The 24,156-nt window shown below is 37.7% G+C and overlaps 1 protein-coding gene across 2 annotated transcripts in view; it reads left to right on the top strand.

Moving 5' to 3' along the window:
* The window catches only part of CRIM1 (cysteine rich transmembrane BMP regulator 1), a 201,098-nt gene that overhangs the window by 135,883 nt on the left and 41,059 nt on the right, over nt 1–24,156 (top strand). For both annotated transcript variants that reach the window (XM_076334241.1, XM_076334242.1), the window contains 2 exons: nt 105–302; nt 18,345–18,473. In XM_076334241.1, the coding sequence (XP_076190356.1) occupies nt 105–302; nt 18,345–18,473 (327 nt within the window). The remainder of the gene's footprint in view (nt 1–104; nt 303–18,344; nt 18,474–24,156) is intronic.

The raw sequence follows: 24,156 nt of genomic DNA on the forward strand, positions 1-24,156 counted from the left end.
TCGAGGTAACATAAAATCACGGTATTGCAGTTATTCATATATAAAGGTTAGGTGTAAAAGGGAAGATAAAACTTCTTGTTCTCTTGCAATTCCTCTCACTTCAGACCCAGTTTATCCAGTAAATAACCCTGCTGGCTGCTATGCCAACGGTCAGATCCAAGCTCATGGAGACCGCTGGCGAGAGGACGACTGTACTTTCTGCCAGTGCATCAACGGAGATCCGCATTGCGTTGCAACGGCCTGCGGGCAGAGCTGTCTAAATCCCGTTAAAGTCCCTGGGGAGTGCTGCCCAGTTTGTGAAGGTAAGATTGGTATTTCCTCTATTATGCTTCGGTATGTCATGGCTGCTGCTTACTTGGTGATTCCTGGTTTACTTTAAAATTTTGGAGGATTGAAGCAGCTGGTACAGCATTGCCTGTGACTGAATAAACTAGTGAGGGCGGAAAAAATAAGCATGGTTTAACTACACCTGTATGTGGCAATGCCCGATACTCTTTTGGCCCAAAAGAGTATAGTAAGAGATCATTTAAGATCAGCATTTTTCACTGATTTTACTCTTAGTTTTGCTTAAAGCTTATTAAAGAATATAGGAGAAGTTAAAAGATCAAAATGTTCATCGGCTGGTATTACTGATAATTGGATTATTCCTGGTTTCTTATTCATCGATGTCATTTAGTTACAAGTAAAAATCTCTTTGCACAGTATAATTTGATATTGAGCATAACTATTGTATGAATAAAACATCATTATTTTAGTGAAACTTACAAAAGAGGATGTTATCTGGGAGACAGATTAATTTTTAGAGTTTAAAATGTAGTTTTCATTACCTTGTGGAAATACGTATCTTGTATAACTGACTGAGTTTTTAACTTAACTATATGGTAAATGCTTGCCTAGCCTGGCAATGGAAATGTGAAGATTTGCAAGGTGAGACATGAAAAAAAAAAATTTTTTTTTAAATTGTATATATGTATGTACAGTCAGAGTTGCTTTTTATGGAGTAGGTGTTCATCATGAAAAACACCAGATTGCTAAGTTTTAGAAATGGTTAATGTAGACCTGTCTTCAGAGCCATCTTCACAGTGTGCAAACACTTGTGGGTGCTCAGTGAGCTACCACTTACGTTTTTCCTTTTCCATCTCTGATAGAACAAAATGAATTTTGTGTAACTGCATGTGTCTCGGGGCCCTTCTTGGGTTGCAGTATCCATCCAAGTTCACTGGGACACTTGGATAAATCTGAGGAGCATAAAGATTACTTACAGGTGCTCTTTCATTCCAAAATTCACAAGATATGAAGGTGTCTGATAATGTATAAAAGCTGCTGGTGATTTGTAGACAGTTGCTACTTGCACTGAATTAATTTTACGATGAGGAAGCAGGTTAACTGCTTTTAAACGCTAGTGATCCCCTCATGATGGATGTCATAGAGTATGTGCTGTCACCCCTCATTATTTAGCATGTATGTGAGCAAGCTTGGGAAGGTAGTACAGAGAGAGAGAGAGGTTGATGGCAGTATTTTCAGTATGTTGAGGTGTTTTTTTCCTCCAGTGAGAGAAGGATAGACAAATGGCTCTGTTTTCCTGTTCCAGACTGGAGAAAATGGATGAGAGATAATTGGATTAAATCTTATCTATATCAGACTGAGATAATTATGATGAACTGTGGGAAGCAAACACAGGGTAGAGCGTAGGCTTCCATCGCTCATTACTAAAGGTTGCAACATAGCCAAGCTGGTGCTTCATTAACATACCATACTAATGCTTCCACAGTGCTTTCAGGACACAAGTTAGCTCATCTGGTCTAGGTTAGGTAATTCTGTGCTATAATATGTTACTAGTCTTAGAAACAGAAGTGGCTAGCAACTGCTTAAGTCCATAAAAGTTGTTTTGCTGGGGGGCAGGGGTGTTTAAAATATACTTACACAAATTATGTCAAATAGATCAAGACTGACACAATAGCACCATGGAAGCAATACTTAAATTATATTCTTGTGTCATCTTAATTATATTTTCTCAGAAAATAATCTGACTTGTTATTATGTTTATCATGTTAGCTGTTGTATGATGTACACTTAATTGTAGTCATCTGGTTTTGAGTGTGTCATCTGGAGGAGAGTAATACTGAATGATATTTTGAGCAACTTCCTAAATTCTAAGCTTAAAAGCATCACATTTGACTTGGTGTTTCTTTGATAGCACATACTGCCAAGTAAACAATCAAGGGGTAATGAAATTACATAAATGATGGAACCAACAATTAGTGGAAGTAGTTTTAGTTCATGCTAGGAGGGGATTTAAGCATACTCAGGTACCAGTGGTCAGAGGATACCTGAAAACACACTTGAATCCTCTCTTCTTTCTTCCTTTCCCTGTCCCACAGCGAACAAAACAGAACAAAACAGATGATCATGCTCCGTAATGACAAGTTATTTAATTTCAGGAATTTGGAGTTGGGAATATTTCAAGGATCAAAAATCTGGACTGTTAAAACTCAGCAGTGAGTTCAGATGCTAGAACACAAGATATAAAAAATATAGTTTGCAAGAAGTAGCTTCAGATGACTTTATGAGAAATTACTTCAGGATCTGAGACTTAACAATTTATCTTAAAATAATAATAAATAAAAAAATCCCTGAGAAATGAACCGGTCAAGGGTACCAGTAAACTTCCTGAACTTACATTTTAGGGCATCAAATGAGCTCAAGGCTGCTAAGCCTTGTGATTAGCAGCCTGAATAAAAATGTTTACGTATATTAGAGATCAAGGTATTACCAGGTTGGAAGCTTGTTAATTAAGGAGACTTGTGTGTCTTGCTGAATCTGTTAACATTTTTCTTTGAAAGCTTGCATTAAGAAAATCCCAGAACACTAGGAAAAAATAATAATCTGTTAGATGTTGGCTGTCTGCATACTGTGTATTTTTAAATTATTTTTGAAAAAAGTAAACGTTTGAGCTGATGGCAGCAGGGACTTGTGCATTAACCATAGACTTATGGCCCACCTCCAAGGTCAGAAGCATCATGTGTCTTAAGATTTAAATCCGAGATTAATAGTTTTTCTACTTGGGGTTTGATGCCTGGGTAGGAAAAAGTACTGTCTGCTTTCTTTGCAATACAGCTATTGCTCACTAACCCACTAGGCAAGGGGCTACTTAGATCTCTGTTCTCTGGTTTTCTCCTTGTAGTAGGACTGAATTGCAGAAGTATGTATGCCATGGGAAGACAGGCCTTAAAAACGTTGCTTCCTTTGCACATTATACTGTCCTGAATTTTGGTTATATAGTTTTAATGACAGCATGGTCCTATCCAAAATGCTGTTTTGTTTCTGTCATCATCCAGCCAGCTGACATCTCTGTTCTTTTAACCAGGTAGGCTGCATGGGTCGCTGCTCCTTCCCCTTTTTCATCAGTGTCTCCCTCATTTTCCTGAGGGTTGTTTCTGTTGACAAGGTTCTGCTTCCGATACTGCGTCGCCGGTGACCTGCAGGGGTGGTGGGATCAGAGGAGAAGAAAGTCCTGTCTGGGAAGCTGGCTGACAAATCAATCCCTTGATTTTAATGTTACTAATGAAAAAGATGTGCAACATGTTTAGTGAAGATCTACAAGCAATAAAACACATTCCAGGCATAGTTTTTCCTAAGAGAAATTAAAAACCTTCAGTGTCAGCCATATGATGCTTTGCTGCATACTACCCTACCAAATCTGCATATCTGTAGCTTAACCTTCATTTTGCAGTGTAGTGCATGAGCAGAAGTGTCGACTGAATGGAAGCTCAAACGTTACTAAGGTTGCACTAATAGCTTAAACCCGCTGTCCTGTGCTCTCTAGCCTGTTCTCCTTTTTTCCCATCCTTCTGCATCTCTTACCTCCTGCTGTTCAGCACAGAAGACCAAAATCCATACCTAGTGTGGGCTAAGTTCTGGGATCACAGATATGGTATGTTTTCAGCTGTGCAAGTTATTCAAGAAAGGGATTCAAGGGAGAAAGTAGTGTAACTTAGTGATATGTTCAATAAATGGGCAAAATTAATGTAAACCTAGCAGGTGATTTTGAGATAGCACTTTACTAGTGATTGTAAGGATAAACATACCTCATTTTACATCTTTCTTGTGAATGGCTTCCAGTTCTCTCACATCTCAACTCACACTGTAGAATGTTCAATCCATAGAGAATATACCATAGTGAAATAATGTTCTATTTGTAGGTCAGTTTAAAATGACCATGTATAGTAATTCCAAAGTTGTATTATACAATTTCATCATGAATATACTTTACTTTTCTGCTCTTACATGTATTGTATGTTACATTTCTTAAGCTATAGCTCTTACTTTTTGTATGAATGACTTCACTTTTTTGGGACTAGTGCAGGATGTAGGAAACCATTATTTTTCTGCTAGTATCCTAACTATGGTTCAGCTCTAAAGCAGGAAGACGACTGATGCCTGTTGAAAACTATTATTTTTGTCAATTTAGTTGCTGATGGACCAATTCAAGCCTGTATTGCCATTTAAAATAGGCCTCAGATCAAGAATAATAAGGCAAAGACTTCATATGCTTATCGCTATTTTTTAAGTATGCATTTATTTCTCATCAGACTTCCGTTTACATGTAAAAAAGATGCAGCTTGCCAGCGGCCAGCTTCAATTGTGTGAACTTACTTTAAGCATGTCAGATATTAGCTCTTCAGTATGTGAAACAAAATATTTAGTCAAAGATGTTTCTATCATTTATTTTGGCTTGACTGTTGAAGAATAGAGTGGTTTGTGGGACATGAAACTGATGGACAAATTCTAATCAAAGCTGCCTGTGGATCTGGCCTGGCTGCGGCTCATCCAGTGTAAATGGTTATTAGTATTGGTCAGTTCTGACTTTCCCTGCTCTGTCTCCCATCTAAATGCTGCTGCACCTACAACTCTGCCAATTCAGTTATTTCCTGGCTGGTTTGTAATCAATTTCAATGAAAGGAAATACCAATTCCCGTAGATAAGTTTACATTCCTGAAGCTACATTACATAAGGATAAAATTGTTCTTGGATTACATTTTCAAAAACTTTTGCATTCAGAGAATCAAATATAACGTAGTAGAAATTCTGTGAACACAGGTTTTTGAAATATCAGCACAGTATGTCAGCACACAAATGTATTCGGCCTATGAGCACAGTAAATTCAGGGAAGCAGAACATTCCCACTCCCCCATGAAGAAAATCCTGGTGTTCTTACCTCAGCAGTGAGAAAACCAGAGTGCAAGGATTGTAGAGACTGAAGTTACACAGAAATAGCTATTCACAGCTTTCTGAATTAGAGATCAAGGAGTAGCAATTGTGATATGTAATATTACCATACAGAATTGATTTGTATCAGTTTTCCACAGTAAACCCTTTTTAATGCTTCTTCGCATGCCGCTGTATACATATCCATAGTGTATATCCTGTATGTGTATATGTAGCCCACAGGATGCACATTCCAGTGTTGACTGGACTGCCAAATTGGTTTGAAATGTATAATTTTCTGAATGCTTGTCTGGGGTTTGCTGGACTTGGAGAAGAGGGTAACTATTCGGCTCCCCTCACCCCTTCCGTACTTGAATCTTGTCTACCAATGCTGCTGGTGGAAGGGGGAGAGAGTGAGTGGGGTGCTCAAGATGCTTCACACTGGAGCTCCTGGGGGAGATTGGCAGGGGGGAAGGGACAGGAATATGGGGTGGGTATATGGAGGACAGGGGTACGTATGGGTGTAGTGCTCCCTTAAGATGGGTTTGTATATGGATTTAGTCTTCAATTCTGTGGGCAGCCTTTCTTGAGTTGCGTTGTAGCTGGTATCCACTAGTATCTGGGCTGGGTCCAGCTTTGATGCTTTCACTAGCTCAGATCAAAGCTAAATTTACTTTATCTACAGACAACAAAGCTAAAAAGGACAGCCAGCATCTTGGAGAGCAGAGTATGAATTTGTATGGTTGTTTTAAAGTAGAGCGTTGGCAGAAAAATGTTGACCAAATTCAACCAGGGTAAATACAACGCGCTACACTTGGAGGAGATTCTTCATGAGTCCTGAACCAGAGTAATTGTTAAACAGCAGTTCTCCAGGAGAAGTCTGGTGATTAAAGGGAAAGAAGAAGTTGAACGTGGATTAACAAAGCCTTGAGAAGGCAAACAACATGCTGAAATTACGATCAAGAGTACAGTTTGCAAGACCTGAAGTAATCCTTTTTGCTCTCTTTCCTATGGGTGGGTATGTCCCTAGCTGACATAGTAGGCCCTTGGTCCTTTTCTGGACATTGTTCCTCTGAAAGAGATGCAGGCAGGCTGGAAAGAGTGAGAAGGAGAGCAATGAGCACAGTCCAGGCTTTGCAAAATATGTCCTAGGAAGACAGACTGAATGAATTGGGTTGGTTTAACTTAAAGAGAAAATGATAAAGTTGGAATGAGAAGGTACCAGTCTCGAAGTGCCTAAAAGGTTGTTGCACAGAAAAAGGTAGGACAATAAAGAATGGAATTGAGTTGCAAGAGAGAATATGTGTTTTAGACGAAAGCAGATAGTTGTTGAGGAAAACAGAACTCTTCCTGTGGCGTGGCGTGACTAAGATTGTCTTTTTGATGCATTCAGGGCATCGCAGTTTGTATTTTCAGCCTCAGTGAAAGGAGATTCGCTCAGGAAATTGCATATATAACTGAAAGCAGTAATAGTAATTCATGTGTAGTTTTCAGTGTTTATGCAAGTGGTGGCTGTGGCTCACCATTATATAGCTGCTGGGTTTTTCTAAGTAAACATCAAAGTGATCAAAGCCCTTTTGGCAAGACCTCTTGTTACAGTATGTCCACCCCTGTCACTTCTTGCCAGTTTTCCAACACAGCAGTGCCTGTGGGTTGTGCTGGGGCAAGGGGTGTATAGATAAGAGCCCAAGGTGTGAGCAGGGAGCTGGCAAATTCGGCGCGAGTGTGTCTGGGGGGAGAAGGCAGAAAGCAAGGGTTATCGATAAGGCATGAGGCTAGAGACAGAGGCACGTGGAGACAGCGTAGTGTAGAGGGGAACACCTTCCTTCATCAGCCTGTCCCCAAACTCAAGCTCTTCAGTCGACGCAGCTTTTCAAGGCAGGCACCTCCTTTCACTGGTGAGAGCTGGGAAAAGCAGTCCCATCACATTCTGTGGATCCAACACAAAGAATTAGTTTTAAGCTTCTGATGGATGCTTCTATATAGCTTCTATAGCTGCTGTAATGATATTGGACCTTTGGGATTTGCCTTTGTTTGCTTAATCTATTATCTATTTAGTCTGTTTTTTCTTTCTTTGTATTCTAGACTGTCTTCATTAAGAGCCAAGGCTTAGGTAATCATACTGGCCCTCTGTGCTTTCCCCAGTTTTAGAGCCAATGGCTGCTTGCAGCATGACAAAGTCTCAAAGAGAACCCATTTCTACAGATTTAATGAAAACAGACAGCTAGGTAGAGGGGAGAAAGTGATTTTTCAAGTGCCATAAGGGACTGCAAAATTTTGGTATGCACTCACACTTCTTTAGACGCAAGGTTCTTCATGGGAGCTGGTCTGTTCACCTGTCCTGTTGGAGGTAACCAGATCCATCGGCAACCAGGTTTCTGTTAGTACCGCTGCTTACAGAGCTGCTTGCTTCTCTGTTGGGCTAACAATTGTTTATTTTCTAAATAAAATTGGTGTGGTTTAAGTAGTAATTCCATTTTTAAAAAAATTTACCAAAAAAAAGTGAACACTGGAGCTTAAAATAGCTATTTAGTGTCAATATATAATACCATATGAATAATACCAAACAAGCTACAGTGATAGAAATAACCATGTTTCCCTCAGGCCACCTGCATCTGTGGACAGCCATCTGCAAATTGGAATAATAGCCGTGTTCACAGACAGTAAATATTGGGTTGGATAGTATGGAAATACCTGATTTTTTTTTTTTTTTTCTTTTTTTAAACAAGTCATTACATACAAGTGCTCAGCACTGGCACTGATGTCAAAAATGTCTCTTAGGGAAGTCCATGGTCGCTTCCGTTCCCTTGCGTCTCCCAGAGGCTCCGGCTGTTCACAGGGAAAGCTGCAACCCAGTCTGCTGATACGCAGTAATTGGTTATCTCGCAGTACGTCCTTCTGTGTGAGAGCCCTCAGGTACAGGTGGCAGGGTGCCAGCATAAGCTGTGAATGAGAAATTAAGTGTTAAACAAAATCCCCTCGGAGGATTTTCATGAATAAGGCCTGCATTGCTTTGCTGTCATTATGGCTGACACTTTATCTTCACAAAAAGAAATTAACATTTTCATCAATAAAGGGCTCCAAACTCTAGCTGAGATGTAATTCAGTTCAGTTCCTTTAGCGTGTCCAACACTTCATTAAGTAAAAACAGGCAGCAGAGTCCAGTGAAAAGAAGTTTGATTCATTCAGGATGAAGTCAGTGGTAGTGGGCAGTGTTCACCGGCGCAGGATTTGGGTCCAGAGATCTCCTTAGAGCGTGAAGTGTAAGTTATTGTTCAGCAGCAGTGCTGTAGCTCTCAACCAGCCTTTTCATCAAAGTCAATTAAGGGATGCAAACGCCATGCTGTAGAGAATTGGGCTTACATTTGCCAGATCATGATTTAGTATAGCGGTTTTAGACAAGGCAGCTGAGGCTGTTGAACCACACAATCCAGGGCATAATGAAACCTACTGCCAATGAAAATCTCTCCGAGTTTAAGAAAGTCAGGAAGACTATACTAGTATAAAATAACCTTTTCCTAATTTTCAATGATTGATCATTAAGTTCAGTGAAAAACTACTGAAAGGATAAATAACCAAAGAATCCTAATGAATATCTATCAATGTAGCTAAGGATGTCTCGCTTATAAAGAACTTCATGGATCCTCTAATTAATTCTTTTCAGTGCCTATAGCATTCATAGATTTGCCCCAGATGCACACTAATTTAGTGTGTTTGCCATATCTTCACCTAGTAACGATAACTGAATAGCCTTCTTACCTGTTTGGAAATTTCTTGATAGGCAGGCTTAATTGATTCTGCTTTAATAAAGGTGGTTATTTCTTAGTGTCACTCCACCTAAAATTGTCAAAAAAGTCTCATCAGCATTAAAATATGTTTGAAGGGTATACATGCCTGTTAAACCGAAAACTGGAAGACTTGATTGCGACAGACAAAAGTTTTTAACTTTGTGTCTTGGGAGTGGAAAGTTTGTGAGTATTTTGATTGCATCACTGCAAAAAAGAACCCCCCACCCCCAATGCAGCTTTGGTTCATAGGAGGCTTCTTCAGTTTGCAACAATGAAAATAGTCTAGTATTATAATGGTTACTTTCGAGGAAAAATACATATTTAAGTAGTTTCAGGTTGACAGTATGAATAAAATTTGAAACAAAAGCCTGCCAAACTGAACTATGTGTTTGGAGGTATTAGTGAATGTATTTTCAGAGTTACTTGTGACATTAGAAAATTATTGCATCTTAAGTCCTTGCACACATTTCATAAATAGTTATGTGATGCTGAATTGTTGAACACTGATAGTTAACACAGATAGCTAAACGCTGGGAAAAAAATTCCTGCAAGACATTAGATATTTCAAACTCAGGAAGGAAATTCTCTTGCTCAGGACTGATATTTTTCATGTAAGGAACTGGAGGGGTGGGGAAGGCTGGAATGCGAACTATGAGGCTGGAAAACATTTAGTCACTCTTGGAATGATATGAATGTTTTTACAGGAAGCTTAAGTAAACACACATGCTCCTGCTTAGTAGGCTGCAGTTAACTTTTTTGGACAGCAGACAAAATTCAAACAAGTATGCAGACTCGAATGAAAGGCTGCTGAGCAGCACACCCTTCAGGACCATTTTTTAGCCAGTTACCATGTAAAGCATTAGGTAAAAAGTTAGACTGATGTTCACTTTTTTCCTTAATTTTTATAGTAAATGCTTGAATGCACTGATGCTGTATTTCTTTAAGTCAGTTGGTGCTGGTTTCGTAGGATCAGAACATCTTAATCCTTTTAGAGATAGTTTGAGTTATAAAATACTACAGAAGAGGGAGCTATTTCACTTTCCCCAAACACAGGCATGTTCTTTATTACTGATGTCAGAGGTCTTTCTCCATGTGTAGAGCATGACTTTGACTCATTCTTCCTTCCTCCCCCAGAAGAGGTTTTCATTTCATGCTCCCGATGAGATGCTGGACTTTCTAGAATCCTCTTCCTTTGAGCTTATCCTCTGTACATGGCTAACACTTTCTCCAAACATCCCACGACCAATCACTGCAGAATCTAAATGTGCAGCACATTTTTTTATATGTATGCTTTTATATGCAGCTCGTATCTTATGAGTTGTTCTCTCTGGGGTTAAAAATCATTGTAAATTAAATGTGTAAACTTTGGAGAATTATTTTTTTAATTTGTGGCTGAGCACAATAAGACCTTTATACAAAGTTTCTTATTGTTGTCCCTAAAAAAAAAAAAAAAAAAAAAAAAAAAAAAACCAACCCAAAATATAGGTAATTATTTTTAAAAGTATTAGAAATATCAATGGGCGGAACTTGGAATTATTTTATTTGTTTTCAGGTTTATACTGAAAAGGGGGGTTTTTTTGTGATCAATACTGCTGGTCTACAGGTAGGGAGAACATACAAGGTGGTGCTCACAGGTGGATATAAAGCTTCCCTGTGCTATACACTGAAAATGTGTTTCCATGTTCCAGCCTTTATAATAATAATCACAAGGAATTAATCTATTTTATCTGACTGTTTTTAGTTAAACTATAGACTGGGTCACATTAACAAGATGGGAATATGAAAGAGAAGGTTGGGGAGTTGTAGCACTGAGCAGTGAAGCATACAATCCCACTTCTCATTCTACAGTTATGACTATATAGTCTTCACGTTTAAGTTTAGGATTATTTTTCGGCCTGGTGGCTTCATTGTGCTGCATAACAGTTAGTTTGCTGTGTTTGAAAAGTTCATGTGTTACTATTGGTATGAACTTGTATGTTGAAATTATCTTGATTGTAATTTAGCCTTTCAGAAGTACAAATGCTTTTTTGCATCTTTTTTTGGTTGGTTTTTTTTTTTTCCAAATGTTGTTCTTGTACATGGGAAGAAATCCCTGGCAACTTTATATTCCAGTTGCATGAGCAATATTCTCCAAATAATTCCTCAAAATATCTTGATTAGAATATACTGTATTTGTGTTATATAGTAACTACAAAAACAAACATCTGAAACTCTTTTTAAGCATGCCAGTAATAGTCAATATACAAATACTGAATAAATACAAATAAAATACAAAATAGTATTTTGGTGGGTTCCAGGGACTTTTTTTTTTAATGTCTACTAATGTAAAAATTGTTCGCTTGGCAATGAATTTTTAAAGCCTGTGCTCCTAAATTCCTTGTAAAAGATAGGTACTTGTGCAGTAGTTTGCAATCTTACAATAGAATTGATGAAACCCATGGTGGTTTGGGGTATTCAAAGAAGGATCTCAAAAGATAATTTTCAACCTCTATATAGTGATATATCTGTAGATCTTAGAATTTTATAGTTTTGATGAAGAAATGTGTTTCTGTGATGCAGATCGAAACCTCTTTGTTAGTGTGAAGTTGGCTGGGAATACTGTTTTTATATGAATAGAGATAAAGATAAATTTATATATAAAAATCCAACAAGGCGAGAAAAACATGCATGTATACATACATACATACATACATAAAACACTTGCAGCTTTGGGGTCCAGAATGTTCTCTGTTTGCCTGTTTTTGTTGAATATATATGCATGGGCTGCTGTCAACCCACACTGTGTTGTAGTTTGTTATTATGGCATTTCCAAATAATATTGTGATATGTTTGGGACACTTTACACCAAATGTTGCCAGGACTCGCTAGCTTTCAAGCATATGCACATAGAGTAATACTGAGTAGAGCTGTGCTGAGCACTGATGAAGAGGAGAAATCAGACCTCCTGTGTCTGCCTAGCTGGAGTAATCATTGTGTTTGAGTCAAAGTAACTGAACCCAGGTGTTCGATGCATACTTTTGTCATACTTTTATGGTGAGGAAAAATACCGTCATTTTATCATAATAGAGCTTTTTTTTCCCTTCTGTATTGACAGGGCAACATTTACGAGTGGAATTAAAAACTGGAATGATCGCATAGTGTAAAATACCTGTCCCCTTACATTTCTAGTACTTTCGGGTTAAGATACATGATGGTCCAGATCTCTAACAGTTGATTAGAAGCAGCAGTAGAAGTTCCCTGTTTACTTTTAAATTAATTTGTGTTTAACAATGTTGTATTTCACAAGGTGCAGAAGAAAAAACTTAGAACCCAATAGTTACTTCCCTACTTAAAACATATTTTGTAAAAGCCTGGAGTAGGTATTTCCCTCACATGGTATTACTGAAAGTGTGAAACAAAACCTGTTTTGAGTTAAAATACTGCATTCCAAATGAAACAAAGCAAAAAACTTGTTTTAAGTATTTTTCATGTAATAATAATAAAAATATCTTGCCAAGAGGTGAAGCATAGGTTATGTATTAACTTAAAGGAGGACAAAAAGTGAGACTGATTAAAGGAGAGAATGACTGTTATAACTGCCTGGAAGAAATTTTGCTCCTTGAATAAAAAGCTACTCTTTAAGTCATTAAGTAGATTTCAGAGACATGGTATTAGGCAAATGTGTACTTTTATTGCAGAAGGAAGGTAATCAGTACTTGGCAAAAGCATACAGAAGTCATCAGAAATTGGAATGTTTATCTTTGGATTTCAGTTCCCTGATTAGGATCCATCAAGGATATTGCTGCTTTCACTGGAAATGTCCTGACTTTGTGTGAAAGTGAAATTTCTGGAGTCATGCAAGTTGGAAAGGACCACCAGAAATTTTCTAGTCCTACCTCCTGCTCAAAGCACGTCCAGTGAGAGCAGGATCTCAGGGCCTTGTCCCAATTGAGTTTTGAGTATTATGAAGGATAGAGATCCCACAGCCTCTCTAGGACTCCGCCATAGTTTGACCACCCATGTGGTTTAAAAGAAAGAACAAAAACAACTTTTATCAAGTTGTAATTTCCTGTGTTCATGCTTGTGTTTGTTGCCTCTTACCCTAGCCTGCAGCACGTCCAAGATGAGCCAGGCCTTGTCATTCTTTGTACCCTCCCGTTAGGTAGTGGTAGACAGCAGTAGGATGCCCCCCTCCTTCTCCAGGCTGAACAAGTCCTGGTCTCTCAGCCTCTCCTCGTATACCACCTGCTCCAGCCCCTGGCCAGCTTGGTGGCCTGTGCTGTACTCACTTGGGTTTGTCAGTGTCTCTCTTCTACTGAGGAGCCCAAAGCTGGGCACTACTCCAGCTGTGGGCTCGCAAGTGCTAAATGGAGGGGAAGCATCACGTCCCTGCACCTGCAGGCTGTGCTCCTGCTGGTACAGGTCCCTCTTGTCCTTCACAGAAACCAAAACTAAACGCTTGGTGCTCTTGTAATACATGTGGCTTTGCAGTAGTACAGTTAAGTGCAATCACTCTTTGTTTTCTGATATGAATTCAAGGGCCATAGTTCAGATTTTGAACAACTAAGGGTATGATAGCAAGATGGGTATAATTTTTCATTCAGGTTCCGGGGTGGGGGGGTGGGTTTTTTTTTTTTTTTAGTTCTCTTTAAAATTGACTAAAGAATTATGTGAATGAAATCTCCAAAGTTAGAAGGAAAAATGAAATCTTCAGTGAATGGTTCAATTTTAACATTCAGATAAACAGCAGAAGTCAACAAGATTGCAATAAATTGTCTCCGATTTTTTTTGTTTCTTTTGATTTGTTTTATTTTCCAGGGCTTCAGCAATCAACGGTGAATTTTAGTTTTCTTTCTCTTTGTTTTGGTAACTTTAATTGATCAAACTGAGTGTATAATAAAATTCTAATCCTAAGAAACTTTTTCCCCTGGTCTCACTGAAACATGGATGCATCAGCTTTTCTCAATTTCTGAATACTTCAGCTGAGCATTATCTTAAGACCTCAATACTTCTCCAAGTATAACAAGATCTCTGTATGAGGCACAGTACTAGACCAGATCAACCATCCTGTGTTCTTCTTGTATATGTATAGTGTTTCACTTTTTTAACAGAAGAAAACGTCTGCTCTTTGCAATACAAGCTGTGTCACATTACTCATAGAAGTGGGAGGTCTCAAAAATCAGAAAATAGCAGAAAAGAGGGGCCTGGGGATTTGTTTTGTTCGTATTACAAAAGTACCCTGGATAGAAAAATATCAGTGAAAATATGGTGTTATTCCACCTTGCCAACTTCTTTTTTTTTTTTTTTTGTGACGCTCCAGTTTTTGTGTTGGTATTGCTAATGTAGGCTCTGTAAGGACAAAGCCAGCTCCAGGCATTACTTGGATGTCACGGTCTTCCCTTCTTTCTCTGTAAATGCACAGTTTGATTTCAAGCTGGGATGAACGAGATAGAGGGTTTTGATCACATACCATAACATTTTTCAGTGGACCAGTCAGACTGACGGACCACCAGTGGCTGAAATATCCACTGTGGATTTCAAAAAATGTTGAAGTTATTTTTAAGTAAATGGCAGTGTAAAAAATTAATTCAAAGATTTTTATCAACCTTCCAGCAGGCAAATTAATAATCCTCTGCACTAAAGTTCAGCATAGAAAGTATCAGGCTCAGGGGGAGTGTATGGAAGCAAGATGTTTTAATAGAAATCTGCATTTAACCTTATATAGAAGCACTTGACATCAGCTAAATCTGTGCTCTATTAAAAAAATCCATTGTTTTCATCCAAATTCTCTTCAATCCCTTTCTCTTTATTTTCTTTTTCTCTCTTTCTTTCTACGGTATAGTTCTACTGTTGTAAAGCACACAGACAGAAACAGCACCCGTTTTCCCACCCATTGTCTGTGCATTTGTGCACTGGATCTTTCTTCTGCCATTTCTACCAAGAGCAGCAGTGAAAGCCTAGCTCAGATCGTGCGGTGGTACATGCTTTTTCAAGCTTAGCTACTGCTTGCCTATTCAAATAGCCAGAAGCCTGGCAGAGCAGAGCTGGCTTTATTTGTTGAGTCTTGTCTAGCGAAGTGAAAAGGGCTGATATTTTTTTTTTTTTTCTGGCTGCATTTTTGCACATGTGGGGGTAGGGAATGAAATTATTTCTTTTGTCCTCTACTTGCAGCTCATTGAGAAGCAGGCATGCATATAAAATTACTGTATCTCAGGGCTTACCTTTAGGGACAGGAGGGAGAAAAAACACATTTGTAAGCTTGTCTGGAAACACTGAGGATGCTGAGAGCAGACACAAAAGTGGGAAGTAGCAGAATAATAAAACACAACAAATAGAGGACTAACAAAAACCTTTCAAATTCATATAATGACAGTTTAATTTTGTCCTTTGTAAGAAATACCACATTACTGGATGTATCAAGGGGGCAAAAAATTGTTGTCTCAGTGTGTCCAAGACACAAGAGCATCAAAACACAGAGGTATAGCTTTGAAAAATCACCACGAAAAATATATAACAAAGATCCATTCAGGTTTTTTCTAGATATTAAATTATACCTGCAAATAAAGAGAAGTTATCTTGAGAGGTGAACTTCAGTGATGGGGGATGAAACACAGTCCTGTTTCTTTCTAGGTTTAGTTTACACCCAAGTGGATCAATGAATACTAAACTCCATTTCAGCTTTCAGGGAGTTTTTGTGGGTTTTTTTAACTACATATTTTTACCTAACTGTTCTCCAGCCAGATGGTAAAGCTACAGTTTCCTTCAGTTCTCCAGCTCGTGTTACTGTCTGTGAACTTTGCTTTGGAGAGCATGAATGATTCATATGATTTGTAGTGGTTTTAACTACCAGTGAGTATAAGCATTGCTGTGGCTTTTTTGTCATTTGAAGCGTTGGGTTTGGGCTGGCTGGCCAGTAACCTGAATGTAGCTTTAGGGTAGCTGTTGTATTCTGGTCTTCTGCATGTTTAGGGTATTTTGGGTAGAGAATGCAGTGAGGTAGGAAAGGAGATTTTCAGAATAGGCACCAGATGCTAAAAATCAGTTTGTTTGCAAAGCTAGTTTATATGCTCTGAGTACTAAACAGATGGGATTAATTAATGGAGGTTCTGGAATATATTACATTATTGATATATATCAATATGTTCTCTAAACTAATGGTTTGTTGAAGTTGCAAATGTTAGATATTAGGCATGAATATGATTTAGTTTACTGAATGAACTTGAAAACAAATACGAAGAGTTCACTGAGATTAAAAGAAGACTAGTTTTGGAATCCATGGATTCTAAAATACACTGCTCATTATGGTTACTCTTCCATACTACACGTGCAAACTCAGAGCTGTGAAATGAGTAATTTACAGAAATTTTAAAAATCTTTTATTTGACCCACAACCTAGCAATCTATATTAAACTCTTAGGAAAAAATCTGAAAAAGTTTTAATTTCGGTTAGAAGTGCTTTGAGGGGTCTACAGACACACAGATGCCACTGTCCAAATTTCCAGCTTGCATTTGAGCAAAGCTGTTGGTGGTATTTTATATATACATAATGTGTCTAGCTACTTTTCCTACAAAAATTACACAGGCAACGGAATTTGAAGGTTATTTCAAAACTTTCAGCAAAGTGAGGAATCCGAACCATGACCTCTGAGATAGAAGTTTGAAGTCATCTAACTTCACTGTAGTGCCTTTCATGCAGTTTTTCCCTCCAAACTCTGTACTTAGCTGACCTAATTTAAAAAGGATTAAAAATGTTCATCCACTGTATAAACTGTTGTGAAGGGAAGAGTGGGGCTGGGGAGAAGCTATGAAAGCTGAAAATTGTGAAAGACAATGGAAGCAGAAAAGCACATTATCCTAATGGGATAATTTTCACTTGATTGGAAGGCATGGGTGCAAAAGCTGCCTGCCGGACATAGAGCCGATAGGCACAGAAATTTTTATTTTGATTAACAGTGTATACTTCTAATAACTTAATCAATGTTGAGTAGTATTTTACCCTCAGTCTGAGAGTAAAGATTAGCTGTCTTTAAGTAAGGATGGCAAAGTCTTCCTTTCAGTGTATTTGGTTTGGGGATGAGAAATGGCAAGATGTGGCCACCTCCTGTCCATGAAAATGTGCAAACTGTATAAAACATATTATGGTTCATTGCCCTGATGGTTTGAATACCGTTTCTCCATATTTTCACAATTTGTCAATTTATGTAGTGAATGTAGTATTCATTTCTTGAGATGGAGGAACAGGATAAACTCAAACAATTGAAACAGTGAAACAAAAGCTCACAGTTAGTTCTTTAAAAGTCATGCAATTTGTGTTTCCTGAATGCTTAGTTTAATGTTAATAATTTAAATAATAATGCTTAGTATTATTATTAACATACAGTATAACATTAAACTAACTATAAATTGGTCGGTTCTTAAGTGCTTGAGTTCTATGAAAAATACAAGATAGACTAAATTAGTCTCACAGAGCAAAAAGTCATTAGGAAAAAATAGGTGTTTCATTCCTTCTGTATCCTGTTTTATGATGGTAGTGTTGAGGTTCCTTGTTTTCGTAAGTCTTTGGATATTCTTTTGTTTTAACAACTTTGTATACTAAAACACATTAATATTTCTGGCTACCATATCTATTAAAACAAATTTCATATTCCAACATATCTAAATGGCGTCCAAAAGTAAGTATTATACTGTTCATAAATACCTAATAATTGGCAATAATATCCTCAACTTCAAAAAGCATCATCTGGTACTGCAAAGTATACTGTAAGAAGTGATGCTTTCAATGAATAGACATGTTAAATGGTTTCCAGAGATCTTTCACACGCAGTGTATCTTACATTCCTTTTTGGTATTCAGAGTGTCTTCTGCTTTAAATTTCAGTAGAAGTGATCTTATTCACACAGAAAGATTTGATCTACTGAGTCACATGCTTTGATTTGCAGCTTGTTAGTATCAATCAACTGAACTTTGGAGAAAGCTTTGTTCAGTTTCTAAAGTAAACAAATCTGCGCAAAGTTTTGATGAAATACTTTTGGAGAAAAGTGGGTAAAATAAGTATTTTACATTCAGTTTTAAACTGCTTACGCAGGAAAGCTGATTTCATAGCAAACAAAAAAAAGTAATATTTTTTCCTGTTTCAGTATTTCAAAAATTTTATGCAGCTTTATACTTTTTTGTGATGAGCGTTCATCACTTCAAAATGAAGTCTGTTTCTTGAATTGTTTCGGAAGTACCAAGAATATTCATATATCGGAAGCAAAATTAATTAAAAATTATTCTCTTCACTGTTGCATTGTGTATGCCTTTTTGTGAACTTAATGAAAATACTCAAGTAATCTCAAATGTATTTGTTTTATTTTTTCTTACCTTCAGAACCAACGTACATCACAATAGGTCCGCCCACCTGTGAGATTTTGGTGAACTGCACTTTGACTGAAAAAGACTGTCTCTATAGTTTCAAACTGGACCAAAATGGTTGCCGCATTTGTCAGTGCAAAACTAGTGAGTATGCAAAAATACAGTGGCTTCCACCTTTTATATCAAGCTGTTTGTGAAAATGCTAGTATGCTGTTTTTCCATTCATAATGTTGACTGTATGTTGTGTTCGTATGCACGCGCTTTATAGTTGTTCATCTTTAAAGGATAGGTTCCTGATTTCTGACGTTGCTTGTTTGCTTGCTTAAAATGTGTTTGGAGGAAAACGTAAAATGTCTGACTTCAGAGGAAAATTAACAGCTGGGTAGAAAAAGGTAATGATTTGGGACTTGATAGTCATTCAGACTTTGAGAAGTCTGATAAGACTTCCACATTTCTTTTTCCTCTGTGTGTGTAAAGAGTTTAAGAGCATCTAGGTTTGTGCACTTCAAAAACTATTATTGCTGAACAGCTTATTTTCAACTTAGCTTTTTTTCCCTCAAAACTTAGGTTTTGAGGACAAATGTTTGAAAAGTATATGCCGGGAGGGGTGTTTGTTTATGCACAAACATATCCATATATAACTTTATTTCTATAATGTATTCTTATCTTTATATTATATATATGTAATACTTTAGTTAAGATTTATGCAGGCTTTAACATCATTTCTTCCCCAAGGAGAATTATTGTGCCTTGTGAGAACTTGGTGTGTATCCGTGAAGCAGCAAAAATGTATTTTCTGTATGTGTTTCCTCAAGAGCTCGCTGTTTACAGGTGAAATACAAAGCAAGGTCAGGTTGGGTTTTGGAATTGCCCAACAAAGGACACCTGTGGAGTACTAGTCTAAGCTGCAGGATGTATCACTCTGGCTGCCAGCCCAGCCTAGGAGTGAGTTTAAACTCTCTTTGTAATTTTATTGTAGTTCTGCAGCTTCCTTGTAGCCTCTGAGGCTTTCACAACTAAAGTATTACTCCATTCCTCTTCTTTTGATTTCAGTCCACCCGTTCTCAGCCACTTTCTAAACCAATATGACTATTTTAGGGGTCCCCAGTAGAAATAGTCAAAATAAAACTCTTAATTGGTATAAACTAAAGAGTTTTAGGATTGGATTGGTGTTTTGCTTAAGGAGCAAGAAAAGGGTTTGTCCTGGCACTTTTAACTTTTTTCTTGGGGAAATGTGCATTTCTTATTTCCATAAGGTAAAGGACAGGACATCTTAATAACAAGTAAATACATGGCAAGCAATAATGTCATTACGGTAATACAGAAATAAAACCTTTGATCACAAGTTGTATTCGTGGCAAGGACGATTTTCCATAGATTGCATCCAAGCTATCGCATACATGCCTTACTTAGTTCTTCCTAAGGACAAAATTAGAAATGTTAAGTTCTGCTTTTAACATTGTAATTTGATTTTCCTTCTTTTTTTATTGTTGTTAAATTGATGGGGGAGTTTGACACAAACAAGAAGATGGACATACTCGGCAAATTTCATCATCTATGCCTGTGCGTGCAGCCCCTCCTTCCAGTTCGGTGCACAGGAGATCCATCTCTCCAAAGGATCATTTCTTCTGTCCTAGATTACCAGATTGCACGCGTACACATACCACATCCCAGGAAGTCTCTGTTCTTGCTCGGAGTGTTTCTGATTAAATAGTGCTTAAGAACCTATTCAAGGGAATATTTCTCTTGCCAGATTTGCTTGAAATTATTTTCGTTTTGCAGTAGCAAACTGTCTGGAGCAAACTTAATAGTATCATTTGTCTGTCATCTTTTTTCAGTTAAATAACTTGAATTGTAGATTGCTTAAAAATCTCCTCAGTCATTCAGAGAGGGGAAACCTTTATTTTCTAAAGAAGTGAAGAAAAATAACAGCTTGGAAGTCTTCATCGCTTGGTGGTTATCAGTCAAAATGACAGAAATAGAATTTTTCTGTCAAGTAATGTGTCGCACTTGCAAGGCTCTGGACAAATGAGTGTGTGAGCACTGAGAAGAAAGGAGTTTTAGGTCAAATATGAAGTACTGTGCTGGTTCTCTGCATTTTGAGATCCTATGTACTTTCATGTCCAGAAAGTTTAGTTGCATCTTGGCTCTCTAGGAACGTGAGAATGTGTATTATCCTTAGCTCATGTAGACTCATGTGGACTTTTGGGAACATCACTGTCTTTATACTGCACCCACTTGTTTCTTGCTGGTCTAAGCTGCTCGACTGAGTCAGATTTGAAGTGCCTGAGTAAAGGAGGCCCACATGCCCCCCATTACCATTTGAAGTCATCATATCCTAATGCTACTAATCCCTTTCCAGTAAAGTTTCCTTTATTGCTAATTTCTCTTTAGAGATGTCTGCTGGAAATTCATTATGCTTCAATCTATTTCAGCCAAAATAAAAGCAAAATGACAAAGTGGAAGAACATAGAGTAAAGCTGTAAATTGTTCCTCATTACTACCTTCATTTACATTCCTGCAGCCAGAAATCAGTACAACAGGTTTATTTGAAATAATTATCTAAGTACGATATCATGAAACTTGTTTCATACTTTATTGTAATTTAGTTTCCAGTTTATCCAGCTTGACTCAAGCCAACTACAGAATGAGAAGGAAGAAAGAAGCAAATCGTATCATTTCTAGAATATGATTCTAATAGAAGTAATTTACTTTCTTCTATCCTTCTTCCTGTTTTTGCAGTGAATGCAAAAACATGCTATAACAACGTGCAGTGAAAACATACATGCTGTAAAGTAAAATAAAATTTAAAAAAAAAAGCAGAGGCGGAGCACAGTTGTAAGAGAAGGGAGGAAAAAACTACCACTGAGTGAAGAGTGAGCGCAGATAGATATGGGGGGAGGTTTCAGTGAGTAGAGATGGAGCCACAAATGATGAAGGAGAAGGAATGATCATACTGACTGGGAGCGTATAGAAGCCAAAGCAGCACTACATGAGGATAACTGGAGAAAAGTATAATCCAGGATATAGGAAGAACCACTGCAAAATACCAAGAATAAAACTAAAACAGTAGGAAACACATGAAATGCATTACACCACCACCACCACCCCCCCAAAAAAAAAAAAAGTAAGATGATATAAGATGATACAAGAAGAAGAAACAAATAGAAAAAAGTAAATAACCAAAAAATTGTTATTTGTAGGGTGCAGCAACTGCTATTGTGTTTGGAGTGTCTAGGCCTTTGCTTTCATGGAGAGAACTGGAGTGGATTAAAGTCTTTGGGAGGAGGAGTACATTAGGGGAATGAAACAAGACCAGCGATCGGCTCTTTTGTGAGGCAGGACTTCTGTTGCTCCGAAGAGGACTAACGGGTACACTGAATAATGCCTGCTAATTGCAGTAACATAGGATTTAAAATCTGATAACTGCTGCTGGACACGAAATCATTCTTCAGTGAGAGTCTGCAGTGAGAGCCAGTATTTTATCTGGCTTTGTCTATTCACTGTATTATATTCATGAAAAAGAAAAAGCTTTTAAAATCTGTCCTGCAACTTAGACTATAGCGTTTTACCCCAAATGAATTGAAAGTGAAGTACTGTTCAGGGTATAACTGCGAGCATGTATGGCTTTAGTATTTTTTAATCTTTCAAATCTTACTAAAATTGAATTAAATTAGAACATTGCTGTCAATTTTGAAAATTGTTTGCTTCATTTAGAAGGCTTACCTTTGCAGTTACAAGATGCAATTGTCATGCAATTTCATTAATTCCAGACTGCTTATGGAGAGACGCAATTGTAGGAGGCTGAGACGAGTCGTTTTCCCTGCACTTCATAGTGCACCATCATCCACTTCGTGTCGTGGTCTCTTTTGTCTGTCAAAGCAAGCCATGAAATCACTATTCACAAATTAGAAATCTTGGTATATTATGTGTTTGTACAGTTATCTAGACATAGAACCACTCCTTTCCCCCAAACTCATTCTGTATAGATGCAGAAATATTTTTGGAAGAGTGGTGGTACCTTTTCATTAAATGAGAAGAAAATGTATTCTACCATGGAGTTAAAAAGGAGGTACTATGATTCACTCTGTATTAGCAGACATTTGCAGCATGGACTTCAATATTCTAGAGAGTCACACCATCTCTCTTTATAGCTGATGAAGCGGAGTGGAATTCCAGCGTGGAATTTGGGTTTGGCAGTGTGGGACTTGGTTTAGTTGTGTAGATGTTCAAAGGCAGGATTGGAAGGTTTGAGAAAAGTTAGGTAGGTGCATCTACGGGCTGTCTGTAAATAGCAGCAGTTAAGACTGAGAAAGTGTATGGCGTGATGATGGGAAGAAGCCTAAGAAAAACTTGGCAGGGACTACAGTGGGAGAATACATCTCAATTCCTCTTTTCTGTGTGTTAATCATTCAGTAGTTAAGAGTTTGGGATGGGTTTTCCTAACCTTTCACTCTTCCTAGCCAAAATTTGAATATTTCATTCCTTTATTCCTGTAAATTATCCATACTCAGGGATGTGTTCTGAACACTTCAAAACTCCCTCAGTGTTTGTTTTGTCCATTTAAATAAACATATTTTATGTTTATTTTGATATCAAAGTGAGATGGGACAAATAACCACAAACACTAATCACGCAAAGTGTACGCTTCAGACAATGCAAAATTCCTGGAAATAGTAAAGTAAAATATAAGTTAGGTAACACTTCTCTATTTTAGTAACAGTTAGCTCCCATTGTTACCTTGATTTAGCAACAAATTCCATGGAAAAAAAATTATAAAAACAAAGATGGTCCAGGTAGTCTCCCTTAGTGCAAGCAGAGCACATCTTGGATTTTTGAATAATTTTGTAGACCTGGCAGAAAAAGGGATATTTTATTATCCTTCTGCAGTGATGTGAAAGGGAATAGCTATTATATATTAGACCTGTTAGTGAAATACAGCCATGGAAAATTGGGGATGAAGCATGTTTCTTAAAAATTTAAGGCTTAGATCAGAAAAAATACATATTCTAAGTATAATACAAATACTAATTCTAAGTACACATGTGGAAGATAGTGGAAGTGCTCCCTGAAGAGGGTGGAATTATGGTGAACTAACTACTCATGCCAAATAAATATTATCTGTCTTCTCACTAGAAGAAAAGTCTTTGGCGGGGATCTCTGAAGATTACAACAATATATTGGTTTTAGTAATGCTTACAATATATCTAATGCAATAGAAGCAGATAAGAACTTCACTTGACTTGTGGGGGGAAAAAAAAACCCGGTGTGCTGCTAGAAGTTTTGTAGAAGCTTGATCATTTTCCAATAATTCCACATTTGAGATAATCACTGCTACAAAACCATTTTCATGAAGTCATGTGTTGTGTGTGAATCCTAGAGTTGTTTAGAGCAAGTATCCAAGGGGGTAATTTGCCTCAATGGACTCATGAGATTATTTTTTTAAACAGGGTTTTCTAGCATCACAGTGCCCAGTCCCTTCATTTTTATCCAGCTATTGTGAATCGTGAGTTAATTCTAGCGAAAGGAGGGAGGGTTAGTGTGGATCTGTGGAGGCAATATATTCAGAGAATTCCAGTTACTGATAAGTAACCTAGTTTTCTCCTTCATAAATTTGCCTCCCCAGATCCCCACCCCTGAAGATTAACCAGCAGTAGCAATCCACACCAAGAGGACGGCTGAGGAGTGCTTAATTATAAAGGTACTGTGAAACAGTTCTCCTGATATGATCTAGCCTCAGCATCAAGAAAATAATGATGGTAAAGGTATGTAGTTAGCTTTGTGTAGCAACGCTACAGATTTTCAAAAAATGGACACCAGCCTAAGC

Source organism: Aptenodytes patagonicus, chromosome 3, assembly GCF_965638725.1.
Source record: "Aptenodytes patagonicus chromosome 3, bAptPat1.pri.cur, whole genome shotgun sequence".
NCBI classification, from domain to species: domain Eukaryota; kingdom Metazoa; phylum Chordata; class Aves; order Sphenisciformes; family Spheniscidae; genus Aptenodytes; species Aptenodytes patagonicus.